This window comes from Rhipicephalus microplus, chromosome X, assembly GCF_043290135.1.
Source record: "Rhipicephalus microplus isolate Deutch F79 chromosome X, USDA_Rmic, whole genome shotgun sequence".
In the NCBI taxonomy this organism is placed as follows: Eukaryota; Metazoa; Arthropoda; class Arachnida; order Ixodida; family Ixodidae; genus Rhipicephalus; species Rhipicephalus microplus.
The window spans coordinates 304,372,324-304,396,556 of record NC_134710.1 but is presented as its reverse complement, the minus strand read 5'-3'; the positions used below and the strand labels follow the sequence as shown (position 1 = coordinate 304,396,556).

The window sequence follows — 24,233 nt, the reverse complement described above, 5'->3', positions numbered from 1 at the left end:
AAGACGGAACCCATATACGCACCTCTAATGATGGCGCGTCGGTAAGCTTGGCCTCACCCGCCTCCGTGGCCTGAGCTCGGCTACGGTGAGGAGGCACTTTGGAGTCGTCAGACTCCTCCAAGAGTACCGAGTCCCTCCAGCGTGGGATGCCAACGTCGTCCTCTCCGAAGCTGTCCGCGAACATTGCGCTATTGAAGCACGAGCGCACCTCTGTGGTAGAGCCGGGCCTCGTGAATCCGTTCAGGACGTTAACGCCCAGCGTCGACGTGCTACCGCAGTCCGAAGACCCGGCTGCCGCTGTGAGAGTTCCCACGGGCTTGTGGCGCCGGGAGTGAGCCCCACCGGCCTCGGCGCCATCGCCACACGACCTCTTCTCCTCGCGCGACGTTCCGCTGCACAAGCCACCAAATACACTTCCGTCCGTAACCACGTCGAAGTCACAGTGTCCTGCCAGGTTGCGTGCCGCAGTGGCGTCCTGCAGGGGCTTGTCTTGGTTGTTCTTGCGCAGTCTGGGTTTGGGCACTGGACAGACGAGCACCGGATCGATAGGCGACGACTTTGGCGGCAGCGAGGCAGAGTCGCTCAGTTCACTCGAGCCGTGCGACGACGAGCAAGCTCGCGGGACGCTGGTCGGCCCCGTGCGGTCGTAGCCTCCATTTTTCGGCGCCATCGCGCCGTCGCCCTCGCGGCGACCATGATTGAACTGGTCCTGGCTCTCCTGAAACGAAACCCGCCAAAGCTACGGCGTAAACGCGGCAAAAAGGAGCGGAAATGGCAGTTGGGCAATCGTGAAAGTGCGCAACGAACGAGCGAAACTCAAGACGGCGGAACGGGCGTATACTCCTATAGCTGGCGTCAAATACGTGGCAACGCGAGTGTCATGGCTGACGTTAGCTACGCTAAACCTGTACTTGTACCTACGGGCCAGGGCATCATTGCGTTAAAGGCATGCGTGTCTGGCAGGGTTGCAGTTATCAGGTTTAATGCTGTGATGTACCTCTGCTGTACCTTTGATCGAGAAAAGCCAGAAGCAGGGTGAGAAATCTGACAACTTGGCCGATCACTTTATAGCGGAAAAGAGTAAACTGGGATATGAGAAGCTGTTTAGGTATTATACATGCGAGGTGTCGCCTGCAACGTCCGAGTCCGAAGGTCCCTCTGTAGTGACTGTACTGAATCTAACTAGTCACGCGTCCAACAAAAGAAAAAAAAAGAAAGTGACGTTACGTAAATTGGCGTTATCTCTCTGCGGCTTAGGATACGATCTGAGCTATGGCGAACAGACATAAACCAAGCAAAGCAAAAAAATTAAGCTAGTTAGCGTGTGACGTGGTCTGACATGCACACGATACCGACATACGTATCTACATGACGCAGAGCAGTGGTGTAGCCAAGGAGAGGGAAGGTGTTCAAACCCCCCTATTTTTTTTTCTTTTTGCTTGCGAATCTATAAACGCACACATACAAACGCCCACACGAACATACTGAAACTAAGGTTGAACCCCCCTCCCCAAACCCCCGAAAAAATTTTCTGGCTACGCCACTGCCGCATAGCCTATACCGAATTGTAGTAGAGACTCGTTCAAAGCGACAATCATCAACGCGCCGGCTATTCCAGCGAACAAAAACAAACAAACAATGAAATAAGTATATGCTTTTAATTCAATGCTGTCTAAGAGAAATACACGCGAACGAAAATCTAATCAACGGTAAATTGGGCCGCACGACGGCCTCTTCTTTTTTCCTCTTTTTTCCCCTTTAAAGCGCTGATAAATCTTCACGCGAAGAACCATTTTATTATTTTATTATTTTCTTTTAGCCTCCACTGAAGTAATTCCTTGCTAGAGCTGCATAAAATGGTATAGGCGCAATGCCCAGACGTGACGAAATACAGTCCCGCTTGCGGCGCAATTTCCTGTACTTGCTGCACGCTGCAAATGTCGTTTAGAGTGCACCAAAAGTTTCTCTTGTTTTTTTTTATAAAGAGACAAACTTATGTATCGCGGAATGTCTACGAAATAAAATAAATCCAGGATGAAAGACTCCCCTGTATGACGACATAATTTTCATTTTTTTCTCTTTTTTTTTGCCTGAAGCTTGGAGCTGTTCATTTTATTAAGCAGAAGTCCGCTTCGCTCGTTGAGAAACTAGCGTCCGCCATGATCGTGTAGCGGTTACGGGGCTCAGCTGCTGACCCGAAGGCCATGGGTTTGATTCCGGCCGCAGAAGTTGCGTTTTGATCGAGGCGAAATTGTTGAAGCAAGCCGGCGTATACTGTACGATGCCAACGTGCATCAAAGAACACCAGGTGGTCAGCATTTCCGGAGCCCTCCACTATGTGGCGTGCCTCGTAATCAAATCGTGGCCTTTGGAAGTGAAACCCCAATCATTATTATCATCGTCTAAATATTAAACATGTATAAATAAAAAATAAAAAAGAAATAAAAAGTATCGGTGTAATTTGCCTAAAACAGTCCAAAACTTTTGTTAAATCTTTGGGAACCCACATTTCAATGCGCTGTGGAACATATGCTCTCGAAAGTCCTTTTGTTATTATCGCTATTTTTCAGCTTCTTTCTTCCTGATACGCTATAATTACAGTGATATTTTATATTCCTTAGTGAGATTTTATGTACTACCTGTCTCGTGATAATACCCATCTTTTTTTTCTTTTTTTTCATTTATGTGCCATATTTTATAAAAGCGACATTATTTTTCTACGGTTAATGCACGCACATTTTAATCTGAAATTAAAGAAAATAATATGTATGAACAAGAATCAGAATGAAAAGTTGGGCTAGTTGGAATGCTTGCATGATGGCTGCAGAGCTAATGACGAATTCGCAAGAAACAGAGTGGTTAGAAGAGAAAGAAGGCACCTAATTTCTGCAGCCCTGCAGGGAGCACGGCACAGTGCCTCAGAGTGCACAAGGCGAGCGTTGTCTCGCAAGTGAAAGATACATTTCAAAAAACAAAACGGGGAAAACAATGCAGATAATAGCATACATACTCATAAGTAAGGAAGTAAAGCAAATCAGTTAAAAACGCGCGTGCATCCGTAAGAAATTCAAACATGTCCCTTGACAATATATGAGCCAAACAGATCGATAGCTCCCGTTATTTTGATCTGAAAAGCTTCGATCACTCCACAGGTTAATTTAGTACTGCGCCTAGACTGCACGTGCGCATCTACTGACTCCGGAGAGCAGCCACAAGTATCACAGTGCGATGCTAAGATGGGATGTGTTAGGCGTATTCAAGGACTGACTAAGCTCTTTGAAGCAGACGTTGATGCATCTGCCGCTTTGTCGCACGTACGATTTGCAGCAAGTAAGGGGAATTTGGTACGCTGCCCTGCGAATTAAAGGTACATAAGGAGACGTTTTTTTTTTTATTTTCGAAGTCCTCTGTTTTCTTTTCACTATACTTTTTTCCGAACAAGAAGGCAGATTTTAGATAGTTTTCCTGGAGCAGGAAGCACCGTGTTAATACCATACCTCGTGCCAACATCGATCAAGCCTTGGGAAAGTTTAGGGACATATGGCAAAACTAGCTGATAACCTATGGTAATTTTTTTTCTTTTTGTTCCACTGGTGTCACGTAGATGTTGATTTTCGAACCATTCTAACAGCCTCTCGCTGCAACTAGCTAAAATAAAAACGGGAGATGTGCATTTTGAAGCCCCTGAATCTGAATACAAATTACACTCCAGACCATGTACACGAGACTTAATAATAGCAGACTTCAGGACAGAAAATGCAATTCTATTGTTCCCAACTTTTGAGTGTGTTGAAGAAAATGGTAGAAGCGTTTTATGTGACCTACAAAGATAACACCAACAAACATAGTTAAATTTTAAAAAAAGCCATAGGTCTAAGAACTGTAAGTTGCGGCTCTTAATGAAATCAAGTGTAAACTTAAGGCCACGTCACCATTCATGAAAGACCAAGACATTAGTCGTGTTTCTGCTACAGTTATTACATAAGAAAAAAACGAGGTAGCCGGCAGCATAGCAAAAAAAAAGACATACAGATTCCTTTAGATTACTTTGGAGTTTTTTGTTGACACGGCTCAAATAAGATCATTTAAAATTGGTGCCACCCACAAGCTTATGCATAAACTCAGTTATTGTACACAAATTTTTTCAATTGCGAATAACTCTTTCAGCTGCGAGACAGCACTCGTCGTGTGCGCTCGATGTTTCTCACGTCATCGCCTTTAGCTCTGCATTAATCATGCATAACTGCACGAGTGGGCGCTAATAATCCTCAAAGGGTGGCGGTGAGACTAGGCCTCCCCGTTCCTACGTGGGAACGGCCCGCGACGTTGCTCTAAAAGAGTAGCGTTTCTAAGGACCCAATGATGTTGTCCGTCCGTCCGCCTGTCCGTCCGTCTGTCCGTCTGTCCGTCCGTCCGTCCGTCCGTCCGTCCGTCCGTCCGTCCGTCCGTCCGTCTGTCTGTCTGTCTGTCTGTCTGTCTGTCTGTCTGTCTGTCTGTCTGTCTGTCTGTCTGTCTGTCTGTCTGTCTGTCTGTCTGTCCGTCCGTCCGTTCGTACGTACGTACGTATGTACATCCGTCCGTACGTCCGTCCGTCTGTCTGTCTTAGGTATGTCCTCACACCACTCAAAAACCCAAAGAGGGTACGGACAGTGACCCTACGGCAATTACGAACAAACACCTTTCCAAACTCCTTTGAACTGAAATGGATGTTCCTCGTGAGCCGCAAGGAAACAGGTACACTCAAACATATTCTGTGCGAATGTGAAGCCTAATGAAGAAACGAGCCCAACCCAGAGTCCCTCCCACTGAGGTGAGCCCCCACGCTGCGCAGCTCGGACCCCGGCGACAAACTTTGGGCCGCCGAGAGACAAGACTTCAAAGTCTCGTCGTGGGAGACCTGAGACCGGGTCTCTAATATCTGAAAGACCTCTCAATAAAGGTATTCCCATTCATTATATCTCAGTCCACTCATTTAAATATAGCCACGAGCAACATGCTACACGCCCGCAGGGGCGGCGCTCCTGCGGTAGCAGCGCTGAGAAATCACGACCGGAAGAGAGAGGAGAAAACAGCCGCCACACCAGCGCGATTCGAAGTGCCGCGCGAACCATTTCTATTGAGTTGTGTCTCTTCTTATACTTTCTGAGCTTGCTTTGCCCTTTGCATAATGAGATTTTCATTGTATATTTTAGTTTCCTGTTCCCATGATGTTCGATACCAATAAAACTTCTCTGTAAAGTGATATGGACGAGCATGACAATAAATGTACGAAATAATTCTCAAACTTGGTTTGGCAAAGTTTTAATGCACTCTTAGATAACAAAAATATACTCATCCTTTTTTTTTAGTACCTCGTGAACCTCCCTGTCTTCTCCCTTTATATTTGCTTCCTTCCTTTTCCTAACAGCTCTATACCCAAAATCAACGAGAAACGGAGGTTCTCTTCAACAGTGTTTTTAAAAGATTATTTTTTTGTTAATTAAAATTTTGTTTCTCATAAACGCAAGCCAGAAATGAATGAAGGGGTGGTTTCTTTAGTTATATACCAGTAGTGAAGCCAACAGACAATGAATCCAACGAAGGTACATAGGGTACTTTATTTGTAGTCTTTAACTGCACTGTAGTAACTATGATATAAAAGAGATTGTATAGTGTGTGATGTAGTTATTGTATGATGTTGTACAGTGAGCTAAGGAACTCTCCATCAGTACAATGCATAGCGCCGCGGTAATAGTAGCGTAGGCTTACAGTGTTACGGTATATACTACACAAGCACTTATCTCGCTGCCTATGTACTTTACCTCTGCGTCTTCTTTGCACATCTCTCGTTTGCCTAAAAAAGGACTGCTACGGGATTTCATGTCAGTCGTACGAGAGGTCGGTGCCATTGGGAAGCGATAATAACAAGGGTTAGCTAATGATGCCCGTTAGCCAGCGCACCGCGCGCTTTAGCCTTAATGGTTTACTCATAGGAAGACATAAAACAAAGCATTCACTTTGACGACCAGTGCTATAGGAGGAATACATATCATAAACGAAGGAAAGAACATAATGCGTGACTATCTCGCTCGTTGTGGACGTCCTAACTCCAAGAGGAACTGCGATTATCTACAGGACCGTTTGATGAACTGCGGTTAACTACAGGACCGTTTACTCTGTTGTAGACAAAACTGAAAACCAGGATAGCCCTATATGTGCGACCGGACCCTCCTAATCCCAAAAAAACTGTTGCAGAAGATTTCACCACACAACTCGCATACGCTTCGTTTTGCTTATTGAAACGTTCCGGCCCATAGCCAGCCATTACTTTCAGGAGCGGGGGCACTTGTTGAAGATCTTAAGAAACACCTATCTTTATTGTTTGTCCTTGGAGAAAAACAATCCGAATTTCGGATGTGGAATGAGGAGCCTTAGGGTACCCCTCCCCCTGGCTATGGGGCTGCAAACGCTAATATAAAGTTTTGAGAGTCAAATCCACAATATGATTATGAGAGACGCTGCAGTGAAGGGCTTTGGAAATTTAGGCCACCTGGGGTTGTTCAATATGCACTGACATCACACAGTACTTGTGCCTCTGGCGCTCCACCCCGATCCAAATGCGACCGCCGCGGCCATGGCCAAACTTCGGGTCAGCAGCTCATTAGAGTAACCACTGTCACCGAGGCGCACGATATTGTAGCTTTCAACAAGGTGACATAAAAATGCTACACTCACCGACAAATCATCATTTGGCTCGGACTGCTGCCTGTACACGGTAAGTGTCACCAAGCCAGACGCAGCCCTCAGTATCTCTAAAGCTTGCTGCAAAATAGTTTTAAAAACAACACAAAAACAAATTTCACACTCTTTATACGCACGACATTCTCTAAAAATTTAAATTGTAATGCTGTTGGGGGTTCGACGCACCAAAACCACGACTTGATTATGAGGGATGGCTTATTGGAGGTCTCCAGAAAGTTCACCCACCTGAGCTTATTCAACGTGCACCTACATCTAAAAAATACGGGCATCTGGCACTTCACCTCCACCGAAACGTTACCGACGTGGCAGGGATCAAACCTGCGTCGTTTACCTCAGCAGCCGAGCGCCGCAACTACTGTACAACCGAAGCAGCCTCTTCTCGAAATTTTATCTGTAACGCGGTGCAAAATAAACGTCGAGTTAAACGCGAAGCTTCAAGGTTGCATAAGAACCGATACGCATGTACACACACGTCTATACGCTGCCCTCACGCGCGCGCATGTGTACACGCGAAAACACACACACAGACAAGCGCGCACGCGCGCAAGCGTTCAGATGAGATCCGAAGATTCAGAAGAAAAAAGAAGTCAAATACGACATGAAGAACAGATTCACTCCGATACAGTGAACAGCAAGATCACAGCGCAATGAAAAACAAGAGCGCGAGTCCCTCGCTGTACTCACGCTAAACACTGGGGCGTGCGTGATGACGTTTCACCCGCTGCGGGGGGGGGGGGGGGGGGTCCAGTGGTTGTGGTACTCGACTGCTCACCCGAAGGACGCGAGATTGAGTCCCAGCTACGGGGGCCACGTTTCGATGGAGGCGACATGCTAGTGCCTTACTTTTACGTGCACGTTAAAGAAGCCCAGGTGATTGGAATTTTCGCAACCCTCTCCAACGGCGCCCCTCCTAATCATAGCGTGATTCTGGGATGTGAAACGCCCACAATTATTTCATGATAACGTTTTCATACGAACCGCAGTACTTCTTCCGAGCAAGCGAACACCGTTCACTTTGAGGATAATGTCACCCGTTTGTAGGCGACCACAGAGCTGCGCCGGTAGTCCTGGGTAAAGTTCGTGGACCCGCACGAAGCCATTCTCAGCGGATGTGCTGCAGTGCTTCAGAATGCCGAGGCCCAGGCCACGGCCCGGAACCTTCTGCAGCGCCACCGTGAACACATTGGCTGCGCAGTGCGTAAACATATTGCCCACATGTTAAAACCACAACGCAAACCGTTTGACATTGCGCTACGCACTGTTAAAAGATCTTGATGATCAAGAATAAGCAACACTCGCGGCGTGAAAGCGGCGGCAGGGAACACGAAGGGCCAAGAGAGACTACAACGCAAGACACGTTTGAATCGAGACGCGGTTTGGTGTAGCTACAGCCACTACTGCTTGCCTATTGACTAACATTTATATGCGACTTTTTAGTATACCCGAGGAACACGGAAGCATGCTTGTTCAAGAAATACGCAATGAAAACAAGATATAAATTAAGAGAGTATTAAAAAGCATCCAAATCATTGTATACTACAAATATACCATCTCTAACGTATATAAAACTTGCGCAGAGTATAAGGACAGAGTTCAATACATACAGTATGATCACACAGATTACCGCAGATACAGTCCTTATGGTGAAACAAAACAAAATGAACATCATACTGCTTAGCGTCATGGCAAAGTGCATGTGTGTGCTAGCTCTGAGGCATTTTTTTTTAGCCCCGCCGCGGTGGTCTAGTGGCTAAGGTACTCGGCTGCTGACCCGCAGGGCGCGGGTTCGAATCCCGGCTGCGGCGGCTGCATTTCCGATGGAGGCGGAGATGTTGTAGGCCCGTGTGCTCAGATTTGGGTGCACGTTAAAGAACCCCAGGTGGTCGAAATTTCCGGAGCCCTCCACTACGGCGTCTCTCATAATCATATAGTGGTTTTGGGACGTTAAACCACACATATCAATCAATCAATAGTTCTGAGGCATTCAAATGAGGTGGCATACGGAATACGTGGTTTGAACCGCACAATCGCGCGCAGCCGGTAAGGTGCTGGCAGCTGCGGCCCACTGCAACCGCGTTTGACGCTTCGACGCTCTATAGCGCAAAAGTCATCCAACCACCTCTAACAACAAGCGCATTTATATAGCACTTCTTGCGCATTTGACTCGCATACAGCTGAAGTGCACGTGCCGTGATGGCACAGCATGGCCGCCGATGCGATGAAAATCTCTGAGGCAGCAAGCACGTGCTCTGAAACAATCCTCTTCGAAGCATATCACTGTGCTTGTCCTTTGTGTCTCGCGGTTCACATGGGTTCCGTATCTGCTCCGACTGAATGCAAAAAAAAAAAAATGAGTCCTTTTTGAAAAACCGACTTGCTGCGCAAACTTGAAGGAAAACGAGAAGAGAGGCAGTTTGCGCAGCAAGCCCATTTTTCATGTATGAACCAATAAGTGTGCAAAAAAGTATTTCTGGGTCCTTTTTTTTTAATCTTAAACTTTCACTCACTCCCTCACTCACTCACTCACTCACTCACTCATTGATTATTCGATTATATTTGTACAGGAGGATAAAAGGATGCAAAAGCTTCAGTTGTGAAGCTTAGAAGCCTGACACAAGGCAGTCAAAAAAAGCTCGGGAAGAACGGATACAGGAGGAGGAGGATGAGGAGGAAAGAAATAAGCGGAAGTACAGAGAGGTTAGCCAGTTCTTAGACTGGCTGGCTAGCCTGTGCTGGAAAAGGGGTGAGAGGAATAAAATATGATAGAAAGGAGATGTTACAAAGAGAGAGAGAGAGAGAAAAGACAAAAGATAGCAAAAAAGATTGACAAAATCAAAAAGAATACGACACTAAAGTCCAAGTGCCAAGACAAGAACTTACCGAAACTCTAGATAGACTTGATTATCGGCATTTGTCGAAAAAAAAAAAGATTATGGGACATTGGCCGAGTCCATCCTCCGCCCAGAAGGCATTGAAGGCTTTATTACGTTTTTTTTTTTTTTTTTTTTGCAGACAACAGCAACAGAGCATACAAAAACACCAATGGATTCTTCTTCCAAATACTCCCCCAGAGAATGTGTGCCGATGTCATCATGACCAAGCGCATTCTCATTTTAGATTGGAAGTAACCTTGAGACATTCGGGTCTTCATAAAATTTTTTATTCTAAAAAAAAAACGTCCATCCTGACACTATAAAAAACATCAATCGACAGTCTCTTGCTTCTTAGGTAAGAAGCAGATGTCAGTCGAAGAAATGAATACTCCCTCTGCTGAGTCCATGTTTCGACCATTAAAATGGCACTAGGAAGCTCCAAAGGAGCTGCAACCACGCAGTGTTAATCTTTCGTGCGTGCGCAGATGATTCAGAAGTGTAGATTCGAACCGCGTCGTCTGCTACAGCGGCTCTTGCTTGCCGAATTGCTGGCCAGCGCGCGGATATCATTGTTAGTGCAGGAACTGGGCTGATGATCTGCACTAAACGTTGTACGACGCCAACTTCCCAGCCTTTATTTGTGATAAAGGAATGCTACAAGCAGAATTTGACATGCAGCATACCTTGTTTGCTCTCACGAAACACCATGGGGCTGTGCGCGTTCATGAATATTTTTTCACTGCATCTGCACCGCAGTACAATTGAACGAGGAAGACACGACAATTAGCATGCATTGTGCGTCATCTTGATATGACTGGGTAAAAGAAGCACTCAACAGTAAGAGTCTTACTGTTGCTCTAGCTTAACGCGATAAAAACAAATGAGAACAAATTCGAGAATGTTTTAGGTCAGGAGAAAAACAGAACGTATCTCTTTACGACGACATTTCATTACCACAAGACTCGCTAGCCGGCTCCGAAATGTAGTGTAGTTTTTACAACAACGTTCAATGTGCTTAAGTTGCTCTTTTTCTGGTATATGGGGCATGGTAAACCACTCAAACAACACAGTACTGCTCTTTTCAGACAAGAATAAAATTTAAAAACGTACGGAAGATAAGCCCCTGTTCTGTTTAGCTCAATCTGGATATTATGATACATCGCCCTCATCCTCAACGAATGGGACATGCTGCGGCGGAACACATCACTGACACAATGCGTTCACTGCTGTCTAGTATGAACGCCATCATCGCTACAGCTAGGGATATTAGCTTGGAAGCATCAAGAATGCATTTTGATGCCGGGAGCGAGTCCTTTTTGTTGTGATAAAATATCGTCAAGAATAAGCACGTTCAGAAAGTTGTTCTATCCTAAATATTTCCCGAGTTCATTCCCATTTGTTTTGTTGTGTTAAACCCGGCCAGCTGCCCAAAAGTCACCACTGTGTGCTTTGTTTTATTTAAAGTCAAATAGATACCACCCATGGTGCATGCTCATGTCTTTCTAATCGAAGCTTACTACGGCGCACTCGCAATGAAGAAACATTGTCACAATGTTTCAATAGAGCAAACAAGGTATGCTGTCAAACACTGCTTACAGTGCCCCATCATCACGAATAAAGGCTGAGAGGTTGGCATTGCACAACGTTCAGTGCAGACAAGCGTTGAAAGTTGGGCAAGTTGGTATGGCAACGTCTGAACAAAAAAAAAACTGGACAGCAAGACAGGACATGAAGAGAGAAAGCATGCGCAAGTTTGTCATTCCTTGTTTCTTCGTATCCCATCTTGCGGTGCAGATTTTTTCCGAAAATGATTAGTGCAGAGTATCGGCACCGTTCCCGCATTAACAATGATATCCGTGCACTGGCCGACAATGCGGCACGCGCCCTTCCGTAGCAGACGACGCGGTTCAACTCTACACCCTTGAAGCATCTGCGCACGCGTGATGTGCTGCCGGCGCGCGATTGCAGCGCCTTAGTCGCATCGCCATACCAGGCGCTCCGAGATTCCCCCTAAGTATCAAACAGCCTGTACAGTGTTAATTTTTATGAAAGGGAACATGGGAGCGCGTGGCCTGCGCGCTCCGGTGGTTGCTGGCAGCGCGTTCAAGTGGAAGTGAGAGCAACCACAGCCTCTTTTCGCGTTATCTCGCGGCGAGCAAAGCAACCAGCCATTGCTGACATACTCCCTTCCCCCCTCCCGATCAAGGTGAATAACGCAAGAAGCCGGTAACCATCTTGAAGGGGGAGGGGGTGCTATCTTTTTGCTGGTTCCATGTCAGCGATGAATGACAGCTTTGCTCGCCGCGAGATGACGTGAAAAGGGGCTGTGGTTGCTACAGTTTCCACGTGAACACGCTGCCATGGCAGCCACCGGAGCGCGCAGGCCACCTGTTCCCGTCTTCCCTTCTATAAAAACTGACACTGTAAAGCTCGGAGCACGTGGCATCTCGGTGCGCCCAGCGCTGGAGTCATGTGATGACAGCAGCTCGCGCATGCGCAGACGCTCCAGAAGCGGGCTATTGAACCACATCGTCTGCGGTGGTGGTGCGCTCTAGCCACATTGTCGGGCATGCAGCCTGCTGATTTGATCGTTGCTGCGGGAACTAGACTGATATTCTGAAATAGACGTTGTGCGGTGCCAACCTCTCAGCCTTCATGGAGGTTTAAGGGTTTTTAGAAACAGAGCAAACAGAGCGAAATGCAGTGATACTGAGTGCGTCCATGAACATTTTTTGTTTGTGTGTGAACCGCAGGACGCTGCGACGGGGAATACCATAATGAACACGTACCATGCATGGCATCGATTTCACTCTAAAAAAACAAAAAACAAACCAAGCATTCTACAGCGGCTGTCGTACGGCTAATCTGGGCTCAACACAATAAAGCAAAATGAAGCAAACTAGAAGTTCACCAATGCTGTAGGTTAAGATAACGATCTGAATGTGCTTCTTCTCGATGGCATTTCAAAACTTGAGGCAACACTCACTCACCGGCACAAATATGGACGCCTGAATCTTTCAAACTTCCCTTAATACGCCGTCATGTTCCCAGCGGTATCAATGACAACGCTTATTTTGGGTGGCAGTGAGGTGTACCATGACACGATGAGAAATATCAGCCCAGTTTCTGCTGCGACAATGAAAAATCGACCAATGCCTGAAAATGCGGCCAGCGCGCGCTGCCGCAGCCGAAGACGCGCTTCAATCGTTCAACGCATGCTCTTCAAGCGCCTGCACACGCGCGAGCTACCCCCCCCCCCCCCTTCCCCCCGCGGTGGTCTAGTGGCTAAGGTACTCGGCTGCTAACCCGCAAGTCGCGGTATCGAATCCCGGCTGCGGGGGCCTCATTTCCGATGAAGGCGGAAATGTTGTAGGCCCCTGTACTCAGATTTGGGTGCACGTTAAAGAAACCCCGGTGGTCGAAATTTTCGGAGCCCTCCACTATGGCGTCTCTCATAATCATATGGTGGTTTTGGGACGTTAAACCCCACATATCTATCAACCATTCACGCGCGAACTGCATGCCGGCGCGCGACTGCCGCGCTGGCCGCATCATGGCCGCATCGCGGGGCCACGCACGACGAGATTTCGCCTAAGTGTGAAACAGACTGTACAGTACGGTCCACTGTTAAAGGGAACGCAAGCTCGTTACCGGCGGGCCCCTCGCTGCTAACTGGTGGCGAGATTTGTAAATGCAGCGCATGCGCATAAAATCTGAAGGGTTGTGCGCGCCCAGTTTCATCGGCTCCACTCGTGCGCACGAAAGCGTTGGAAAGCACTTCCGTTTTTTTGCGGTACAATTTATCTAGCTGTTTGCTGCTATTAAAGGATTTCCAGCAGGCATAAAAAATGTGTCGTTTCATTTCTTGCCGCAATTTTTCGCAAGCTATCACCGTTAAGCCCAGTATAATTTTCCCATACTACTCGCTGCAAATGGCCGCTTTTGATAACTAGTGAGGCTATTAAAATCTCATGCAGCTAACATTCTAACCTCGCCTTTTTGACAAAGAAATAATGTAGAGAAAGGCCGAGTTGGTATCAGTTGATTTACAGTGCCAAAACGCAAGGCGCGAAGGACCATGGCTAGAGCCTGTGTGTGTCCCGCCGCGGTGCTCTAATGGCTACTCGGCTGCTGACCCGCAGGTCGCGGGATCGGATCCCGGCTGCATTTCCGATGGAGGCGGAAATGTTGTAAGCCCGTGTGCTCAGATTTGGGTGCATGTTAAAGAACCCCAGGTGGTCGAAATTTCCGGAGCCCTTCACTACATCATCTCTCATATTCATATGGTGGTTTTGGGACGTTAAACCCCACTTATCAATCAATCAGAACACACTGTGTGCCCGAGCATAGAAGTAGCAGACGACGCGGGGCACGCACTACCTTGATGAACCAATGCGCATGCACCGCATTTCGAAGTCTTGCCAGCAATTAGCGCTCCGTGGATCGCCGGCCACGCACTCGTGTGTTTACTCTATAGCAGTATAACCATACTGTACATCAAGGAAGAACTGTGTGCTGAATGTCGTTTAAAGCTTTCTCCCAATCAATAAGCATGCATGCGACGCACCATGCGCATGTGCACCAACGGCGATAACTTTAATATATGGGCTTTTACATCCTAAACCACCGCATGATTATAATATACGCTGTAGTGGAGGGCTCCGGAAATTTGTACCATCTGGTGTTCTTTAACGTGCACTGAAATCGCATAAGTCACAATGCCGAAGGACACTTTCCACGCGTGTTACTCTCAAGCAAACTATTTATATTTGAGATGCTCAGCGCGTGCCTAATGTACCAGTTTCTCTGATGCTTTCCTTTTGAAAGTGGTGGCGATTTCTTTTTCTCCGGGATCACCCCCGTTCTCCATTGCATTCTTCGTAAGACATAACACTACGTAGTAACAGTGGAAACTGCTTCATCGCCCTCACGATCAGACAAGCTATTCGCCACGATGGTCTTGTGGCGCTCCACTCAATTCTCACCCGAAGGTCGCGGAACTGAACCCCGGCCACGACGGCCGCATTTCAATGGAGGCGAAATGCTGAATGTCCGTGTGCTTAGAATTAGGTGCACGTTTAAGAACACCAGGCGCTCAATGCTTCCGGTAAGGCATCCCTCACGATCGTATTGCGGTTCTGGAACGTAAAACCTCGAAAATTATTATTATTGTCCTGACGAGATTGAGCATCTTGAATGTCCGAAGTGCTATTACATCATTGCTTTAACACCCATCGCAAGCCACTGCAGCGTACTCAACAGCAATGATTCGTTGCTGCTGATGTCATGATTTCGCGGTTACTTGCTTAGGCCTCGTCCTGTACGTACGCTGAAAACAAAAAAAAAATCAGCATGTTGAATGCTTGTATTTAACAACCGGAGGATAAATGATGCTGTGTGACGACCGTCGTCACCTTCGCCGTGTCGCTGTCGTCGTACATGCACCCTCATCAGACGCATGACTATTCGACTTACATGAACACTTGGCTTCGCCTGGCAACCTTTTGCGCCGTCTACTGTTGCACGCATCTCACAGCGCAGGGTAACAAACCGGACGTTCCTCAGCAGTCAGCCCCACCATCTTTACTACCGTATTTTTCTCTATTTTCTTTACCAAATAGTGCTGGTAGTAAGCTACCAGCAAAGTTCACGCAGTATCTATTACCAGCAGTGCCTAATTCACTGAACTGCAGAACTGGCTAACCTCCCTGTCCTTCCTCATTTATTCCTCCTCCTCCTCCTCACTGAACTGTCTATATTTCTACACTAAACAGGTTTGCAGAGAGCATTGATTCTGTTTTACAAGTAGATATTTTTTTTTACTTTAGGCGCTATCGCTTCATCGATATCATTACCAAATGAGTCGGTAACAGCATGATGGCTGCATAGTAACGTATGGTGGTTGCCGCTACCAGTAATACTAGATCTGTTACTGATCCGTCTATTGTCGGGATATTTTTTTAATTCATATGTCAAAAACACAAGCAATGTTGGAGCATTTCACTCTTTTTTATCATGGTGATAAGAAATTTCATCGCTCAGGACTTATCTGTCCTTGGTATAGCAGCATTGCGATGCTTTTGACGAAGGACAAAAGTCAAAGAGCGCCGGCACGATCCCATATTTGGTATACACTTGCAATGTCACGAATTCATTGCCAGTCTCTTAATAGTCGATCTCCATCTAGGCCTGTTCATCCACGTAGGTTGCGGTCAAGTTATTTAATTAGCCAGCTTTATTCTGACGCAGAAAATTGTTGCGGTGACCGACGATATGCTTAAGTTCATCCTTTCAATTTGGTGGTATGTAGTGTAACCGGAATGTTGAAGTACGTCTTTGTGCAGCTATATACCGAGCGCTTGTTCTAATAGTAATTTTAACAAAAGAACAACCTTAATGTAGAGCAGTTAAGATGAAAAAGCAGTTTTTATTAGAAAATGTATTATAGTAAATGGCGTACAGCAGCCATATTTGCAAAAGAGAGCACGCGAGCTCATTGCAGATAATTGCGAAGTTTCATATGGTAAGGTGCCACGGAAGTTCGTGAAATGAAATGGGGAAAGCGATACCATCGTTTTTATTGTCTGCAGCTCTTGTTTCAAGATATGGTACGCTTTCCATTCACCCCGATTGCCTCCCAAGCTGCGATTGCAATAATTCTTATCGGAAGAAATCCTTCTATGCTGGAACATCCGAACAAAAAATGGATATCACAGAGAAAGCGTAAAAAGATAAACACATTTGTGATGCTAGTGTAGACAGTCAACGAATGCCGCCACTTTCACGTTTTGATTGGTATGTGTGGTTTAACGTCCCAAAACCACCATATGATTATGAGAGATGCCGTAGAGAAGGACTCCGGAAAACTCGACCACCTGGGATTCTTTAACGTCCACCTTAATATAAGCACACAAGCCTAGAGCATTTTCACCTCCATCGAAATATGCAGCCGCTACACACTGGATTCGATCTCGTGACCTGCGGGTCAGCAGCCGAGTACCTTATCCACTAGACCACCACGGTGGGGCCCATTTTCTCGTATACATCTCTTATCTGAGTGACCAATCCAGTTAAGTGAGGTGTAGAGGAATCTATTGGTTCTGCGTTTCGCTGCAACATGCGTGCACGCTAGATGAGCGTAGCACAGCCTTGTATAGTATAGTATAGTATAGTATAGTATAGTATAGTATAGTATAGTATAGTATAGTATAGTATAGTATAGTATAGTATAGTGTTGGGAAGGATAAGTGAGGGTGATGAGGAAGAGAGAACCCGTATAGAAAAACATAGAGACAGAAAGAAAGAAAGATTGAAAGAGAGAAATAAAAAGGCAGAGAAGAACGAGAAAATGAGTAACCATGAAGTGGGCTGTTGTTGAAATTATTGGCTTCGCATTTCTCTGCAACATGCAGACAAGCTAGCATAGCCTAGCATATATCATTGTATGGCACAGTATAGCAAGTAGATGGGAAAAGGATGTGAAAGTGAGGAGGACGGGAAAACTAGCATAGAGAGAGACAGAGAGAAAGTATTAGACAGAAAGAAATAGAAAAGCGCTAGCAGACAGAGAAAAGATAGAAAGTGAAAGAATGACAGAAAAGAGAGAGAGAGAGAGAGAGAGAGAGAGAGAGAGAGAGAGAAGAAAAGAGGCTGAGAAAAATGGAAGTAAAGAAAGAAATGAAAGAGAGAAAAACATAGAATGACAGAGAAATAAGTATGCAGAAGTATGTTCGCTGAATGCGAGCGGGAAGCCCACAAGAGTTGAAAATTAGGTCAGTTCGTTCGTCGTACTTGAATGGATAAAGCGCATAACGGAAAATAAAAAAAAAGGCTGGCTGAACCAGCCAAAAGAAAAGGACAGTGCTTGTTTGTGAATGAATTGTACTGACAATTTATATCAAATATAGAGTCTTGCGCAAGCATATGAAAACACCTGAGGACAACTCCAAAATCAGACAGCACCATCGCAATAAAAATTAGTTGAAAGTAAGCACTCTGTCCTTTTGTGCTGACCAGCTCGACCATTTCCTTTCTATTAAGCGCGCGGCCAGCGTAAGGGCGAACGGTGTATATTTACTAAGTTGAACATGTGTATCCTGGACATTATTTCCCACTCAGACTGCTGAAATTGAATCAGCAGTAATGATGCAGAACTATTCATAGTACCATCAATACTATTGATAGTTGAGTTGCTATCGAACAATTGAAGGTAGAATAAACTATCAATAGCACTAACGACGGTAAGTTTAATATTAATATCGACAGTATAAAATCAACCCCGTAAACTCACTGCAGCATAAGCTTCATTTTCTAAGTGTGTGGTGCTATATGATGCAGCAGGAGTGAGCAGGCTGACAAAAAAAAATCATTATGCTGCACGGTTCAGCTTTAGCGAATAATAATAATAATAATAATAATAATAATAATAATAATAATAATAATAATAATAATAATAATAATAATAATAATAATAATAATAATAATGTAACACCCCGAAATCACCATCTTATTATATATACGCCGTCGTGGAGGGCTCCGTAAATTTCAACCACCGGGGGTTCTTTAACCTGCACCCAGATCTGAGCACACAGGCCTACAGCATTTTCCCCTGCATGGAAAATGCAACAGCCGCAGGCAGATTTCGATACCGCGACGTGCAGGTCAGCAGCCGAATACCTTAGCCACTAGACCACCACGGCGAGGCCACTTCCACGTTTTATTTTTACATGTCGCCTCCGAGCCGACGCTCCATGTAGTCTTGGAGGTGATCTATCGCACTCGCCTGTTTTCTTTCATAAAGAGGACGACTGCCCATAAGAAAACACACTACTCTCTGGTTTATTTGCTGAATGGGCTAATAAACTATTGTAATTAACATTTATTTGGCTACTGAAAAGTAAAAGAACAAAAAATTGGATGACACTTGAGCTGTGCGCCTTCAAAAGTACGAGATGGCGAAACCTTGCCGAGTGTGCATTGCCTGCAACTGTGCCACAAGGAAAAGCTTCTTCATGCGCGTAGGTTCGTTCGTTTCGAACTGGCGAATACCTACTACAAGTGCAGTTGCAAAGTACCCACCACACCATAATTCTTCCTTTTGCTAATTGGCGAAACACCCACTACGCACTCGTAGTGCACGCCACGCGCATCTGTAGACACAGTAATGCGTGGGCAGCACAGAACTACCCACTAGTTGCGCAATTCGCATGTTTTGACGCCTGGTGCAATTCTACGATTTTGGCACGCAATACTACATGAGTTAAAGAGACTCGCTTCATTAGATGAAATTCTAACGGCTGTTTTACGAAGCAGTTTCAAGTGCTGGAATGGCTACGTGGTAGAATACCTGCTTGCCACGCAGGAGGCCCAGCCGTTATTCTCACTTTGGACCAATGGTTTCTTTTATAATTTATGTGCATCTATCAACATTTTCGCTCACGGGGTCCACCGACTTCTCGCTCACAATCAAAGACAACGCCGGCACCGGAACTTCTGCAAAAAGAGCAATAGCGGTCAAATTGGGGCAGCTATATACGTACGTACGTGTGGTGCTAAGACTGAGTAAACATTCTCTTCCTCCTTAATTACTTCCTCCTTACCTTAACTTTCTTTTGTCATTCCTTGCCATACTATAGAAGACTATAATTAGCCATCCAGACTCTTTCTCACTCACTTCCCTTTCTCACTCCTTGCTATAACAATACTATACGTTGTGCTATGGTATGCTTCAACCATCGATATTATCGTCGGGTGCAGCATTTTATATCCAAAGTCGACATCGAACTCACCAGTTACTTATCGCAAAATCAATGCATTCACTTGTGACGCTGCCTCCACAGAAGTTGAAATACAGCTGATACGGCGGACAATGGCCCGCTATCTCTGTATAGGGACCCGAAGACAGCGCACTCCCTTTCTGCTGTAACCTGCGGGGATTCCCATCACCACTCCACAGCTGCAAGCGGTTGCAGCAGCGCTTGATGGCACCGGTGTCAGTTTCGGTGGAATAAGTGTCGTGCTTTTCGGGACGTGGCTTTCACAAACGCCTGCCCAACACGCACTTTCGCCAGCCGGCCAAGCCTTGTAGAGGCATCGAGCCGGCCTTTTACTCATTGGAGTGAAGGGTATACGGGGGCGGGGAATGGGCTCGGTGTGTGGCTTGGTTGGAAGTTAGCGCTCGTGTCTTTCGTGTCCTTCTTGTCTCTGTGTCGTCGTTTTGTTCTCACGCTATAAGGATCGTCATGCCATACCAACTAGCCCAAGCTGCCACACTTCTAAGCAACGCCGCTGGGTACGGCAGCTAGCGGCTGGTGTCGGTGTCCCTAGCTCGCATATAGTTAACGGATTCAGAAAATTACACGCACAAAAAATATGAAAGGAAGACACGTCGCGATGGTTCAGCGTACATGTAAGCATCATATTACGAGTATAATTTTGCTCGGAGAACTGAACAGCGCGTTTGCTGCCGCACACGAACTACTGCGTCATGGACGACATGTTAACATTGGAAAGTGGGCATGCTGGAAAGGGGGTGTGGTACAAGAAGTAAAGTAAAAAGAAAGGCATTCTTGCAAATTGAAGGATAACTATTTTACCAAGGTCTTCCCGCAACTGTTTGAGTCTCATAATAAATAAAAAAATCATTTATTTCAGTAAGGCAAATGAGAAAATTATCAGTAAACTTGAGTACTATTTTTTGGAGTGGCATCAGGCATGCGCATCGGTTCTGTATAGCTTTCACAGTGCAGTTAAAGGTGGATTCACGCGAGGGAACGGGGGAGGAATTTTCGCAGTGGACGGCGCATCACGTGACGTGCGCGTCATCTAAACTTGCCGTCCTCGTTTCATACGCCCTCCCCCGTTCTCAGCAGGAATGAAAAAGCGTCGCCACTATTTCGATCTGCCCGTTTGACGGTCGTCTACCCTCGATCGAAAGACTGAGAGGATTCAGTGTCAAATCTGTCAATTTTGTTGGATTGGAGTGGCTAGAAAGCAGGCTACTGGTTTAAAGCCACGTGTTTTAGTTTTGCGGCAACGACCGAATGTGTTTCGTGTGACAGTGGAAGAGGAGAGTGGTTTTTGGTGGTTTTGGTGGTGGATTGGTGGTTTTCATTCAAAGCGCGCGGCCTGCGTGACTACTTAAGCGCGCTGCACAAGCTTAAGAGTCGAGAGCATGCGCGTAGATTCGGCGAGCATAGCTCCGGCTATGTGCATGCGACGTCTCCGCTGCTGCACCAGATTAAACTAATCACGTGACTATTCGGCCCGTGGAGCAGCGGGATTTCACCCTCGCGTGTGAATCTATAGCTTAAGAAACGTTGTCGCCTAGTATATAGTAGTATGCCCTCCAGCAGGCTAAGCGTCATTCAGCGCATACATAGGATGTGAAACAGGAGCATATACCAAGATCTGTAGAGAAACCAACCTCCGGCGCCAGCGACGACCGAAGGCTTAAATGCCCTCGAATTGTTCAGGTTTGTATATATATATATATATATATATATATATATATATATATATATATAACAGACAATAATGCCAAGGAAGGTAGAGATACGTTTTATTAGACGAATTGCGGCGTAAATGTGAAGAACGAAAAGCGGATGAAAAAATAACTTGCCGTGGGCAGAAACTAAACCCGCTACCATCGAATAACGCGTTCGATGATCTACCACTGAACTACCATGACGGCTATCCCCGCGGCCACTTTATTGGGTATATATGTAATTTAAACGTGGTAGTGTCAGTCAGCGCCACCAGTAGCCATGGCGGCGAGTGTGGTACACTCTTTATGAGCCTGTGTGGCGTCACGTAGCACGTGAACTTATTACGAGCTGGCATCTGACCAATAAACCCTCGTATACAACCTAAAGGCACCAAGCCTGCCAGTACGAGACCCTCGTTAATGAATAAGCAAAGAAGTGTGTACTTAAGGCCTCGTTTTTCCGTGTTTTTACACAATATTAATGAGATCTAACAGACAATATTGCCAAGGAATGCATAGGAGATGTTATAAGACCGAATCGTAATGTAAATGTGAATAAAGAAAAGTGGTTGAAAAGATAACTTGCCGTGGGCAGGAACCGAACCTGTGACCTTCGAATAACGCGTTCTACGATACCATGGCGGCTGTCCCCTCAGCCACTTTATTGGGTTTAAATGTGAATTAAACGTGGGAGTGTCAGTCAACGCCATCAGTAGCCATGACGGCGAATGTGGCACACTCTTTATAAGCCTGTTTGGCGTCACGCAGCACGTGAACTTATACTGAGTTGACTATTGCGCTGGTTGGCCTGGTGCATTCAATAACAGCGCTGAAAGTAGAAAAGAGGGCAGCAGGACAGCTACTCGAAACTCAGTAGCACACGTACTATCCTCTTGCTTGGTCGGTGTATTTTCAACGCTGCTTCGTTGAGAGGCGTTTGTTGCGCATGTAGTTTCCTGCGCTCCCTATTCTCATGTTTCCCTTTTATTGCGATAGCATTTATATGGACACTCTCAGCTGGACTTCGCCACCAGCGTCGGCGTCGATGTCATGCACCGCATATGTATACGTATCTATATATGTGAAAACGCAGGAGAGAAAAAATTCAGAAAAAGACTATGGCGCGTGGAATCGAACGTGCTACCTCCGTGTATACGTGAATGCAAGGCGGTACGCACTGAGCCACCGAGGGGTACCTCTTTCAACGTTCGAACGGCAAGCTATATCTACCACTCACCGCTATTGGTGTGCATCTCAGGGGGGGGGGGGGGAGACTATCGTGTTTTCAGAATTATCAGCAAGATGGCGCAATGAGCGCGCGGCTGCTCTCATCGCTCACGCGTACTTTGGCCCACTGAGCGGAAGGGAGTGGATTATCTCTAGCGTGCCCTTATCTCCCGGTGGGGAGGATCATACGTCTTGACTGGCGTAAGGCTTGCACTGGAACTATTCTGTGTAGTTATGGGGCGCACAAATGTCACTGCAATCGTTGCACAGCCTCCGTTTGCGAAAAGGGGCGCGCTTTTCAGACACAGCGAAGTAACAACTGAGACGCTTCTTCGCGTTCATCTGTACCTGTGAGTACGTTTCATGCGTAATTTGTGCGTGAGAAACGCGGGGCACGTTTCGAACTGCTTGCCATACTGCGCGTGACCTTCCCATTTGTTGCTATCGCGTTCATAGCTTGAACGCGATAGTAACAAATTGTTGTGACTTTTTCAACAAAAAAAAACAAAAACGTTTACTTCCTTGTGCTTCAGCCCCAATATAAAATTATTTTTTTCGTGACTTATTACGGATCAACATGACGGTAACTCTCATTTCTGAGTATCCACGTAAATATGCTATTTATAAAAGTTCGTTTGAAAATTCAGCTGATAAACCAATAAATATTATGCTAACCGTGTAAGTTCGTTAGAACACTCAGTTAATAAATCAATGAATTTAATATGTGCGGTCTAACGTCCCAAGACCACCATATGATTATGAGAAACGCTGTTGGAGGACTCCGGAAATGTCGACCACCAGGGGTTCTTTAACGTGCTCCTAAATCTGAGCACACAAGCCTACAGCATTTCCGCCTCCATCGGAAATGCAGCCGCCGCAGCCGGGATTCGCTCCCGCGATCTGCGGGTAAACCAATGAACTTACACGACATTATTGCTGGCAATCGCAGTTGTTTTGCGATTACGTTCCTTAAGAAGTACATTTTTATTCTATGCAAGCGCTCTACATTTAGAAATTTTCAGCAGTTTACGAAGAAACACATTCTGTCCGAGGGCCCCGTCACGGTGGTCTAGTGGCTAAGGTACTCGGCTGCTGACCCGCTGGTCGCGAGATCAAAAACCAGCTGCGGCTGCTGCATTTCCGATGGAAGCGCAAATGTTGTAGGCCCATGTACTCAGATTTGGGTGCACGTTAAAGAACCCCAGGTGGTCGAAATTTCCGGAGCCCTCCACTACGGCGTCTCTCATAATCATATGGTGGTTTTGGGACGTTAAACCCCACAAATCAATCAATCAATCAAATGTTGTATGCCTGTGTGCTCAGATTTAGGTGCACGTTAAAGAACCCCAGGTGGTCGAAATTTCCGGAGCCCTCCACTACGGCGTCTCTCTTAATCATATGGTGGTTTTGGGACGTTAAACCCCCCATATCAATCAATCAACATTCTGTCCGCGGAGAGTGAGAGAGAAATTTTCCGGTGCGCTTTCGACTAAGTCGTTGATAATAAATTTTTGTTCACGAGTAACGAGTTTTGTACCTGTAATGAGCTCTCGCACATTACCATATGGGAGAGGCTGTTCTCCTGAAGTGGAAATAAATAGGCTGAAATATGGTGGAAACGATGATGTTCCAATTAGCTTTTACGCTTCTGTTTATTCAGTAATACCCGTAAAAAATAGTTTACCCATTTTTGCACATATTTCAAGAGTTACTATGATGCGCAAGCCTTTCATTCGATTCATTCCTTCGTGTAGCTTAAAGAAAATTAAAGACAAAACTTGACCGTTAACCTCTCCTACAAATGTGAATGATACGCTTTCATTTGGCCAAAAGTATACAACTTCAAGCTCGTGTCATGCTTGCGTCACTCTTCAAGAAGAAAAAAAAACAACAGTGGACCGTCTAAA

At 45.9% G+C, this 24,233-nt stretch overlaps 1 protein-coding gene across 3 annotated transcripts in view; it reads right to left on the bottom strand.

Annotated features, from left to right (window-relative positions):
• LOC119161350 (uncharacterized) overlaps positions 1–24,233 on the bottom strand; it is a 67,735-nt gene that overhangs the window by 23,923 nt on the left and 19,579 nt on the right. For 2 of the 3 annotated variants that reach the window (XM_075879457.1, XM_037413785.2), the window contains exons 3-5: positions 7,720–7,928; positions 6,715–6,801; positions 23–718 (exon numbers count right to left, since the gene is read on the bottom strand). In XM_075879457.1, the coding sequence (XP_075735572.1) occupies positions 23–718; positions 6,715–6,801; positions 7,720–7,928 (992 nt within the window). The remainder of the gene's footprint in view (positions 1–22; positions 719–6,714; positions 6,802–7,719; positions 7,929–24,233) is intronic. The other variant, XM_075879459.1, reaches the window with a different exon arrangement.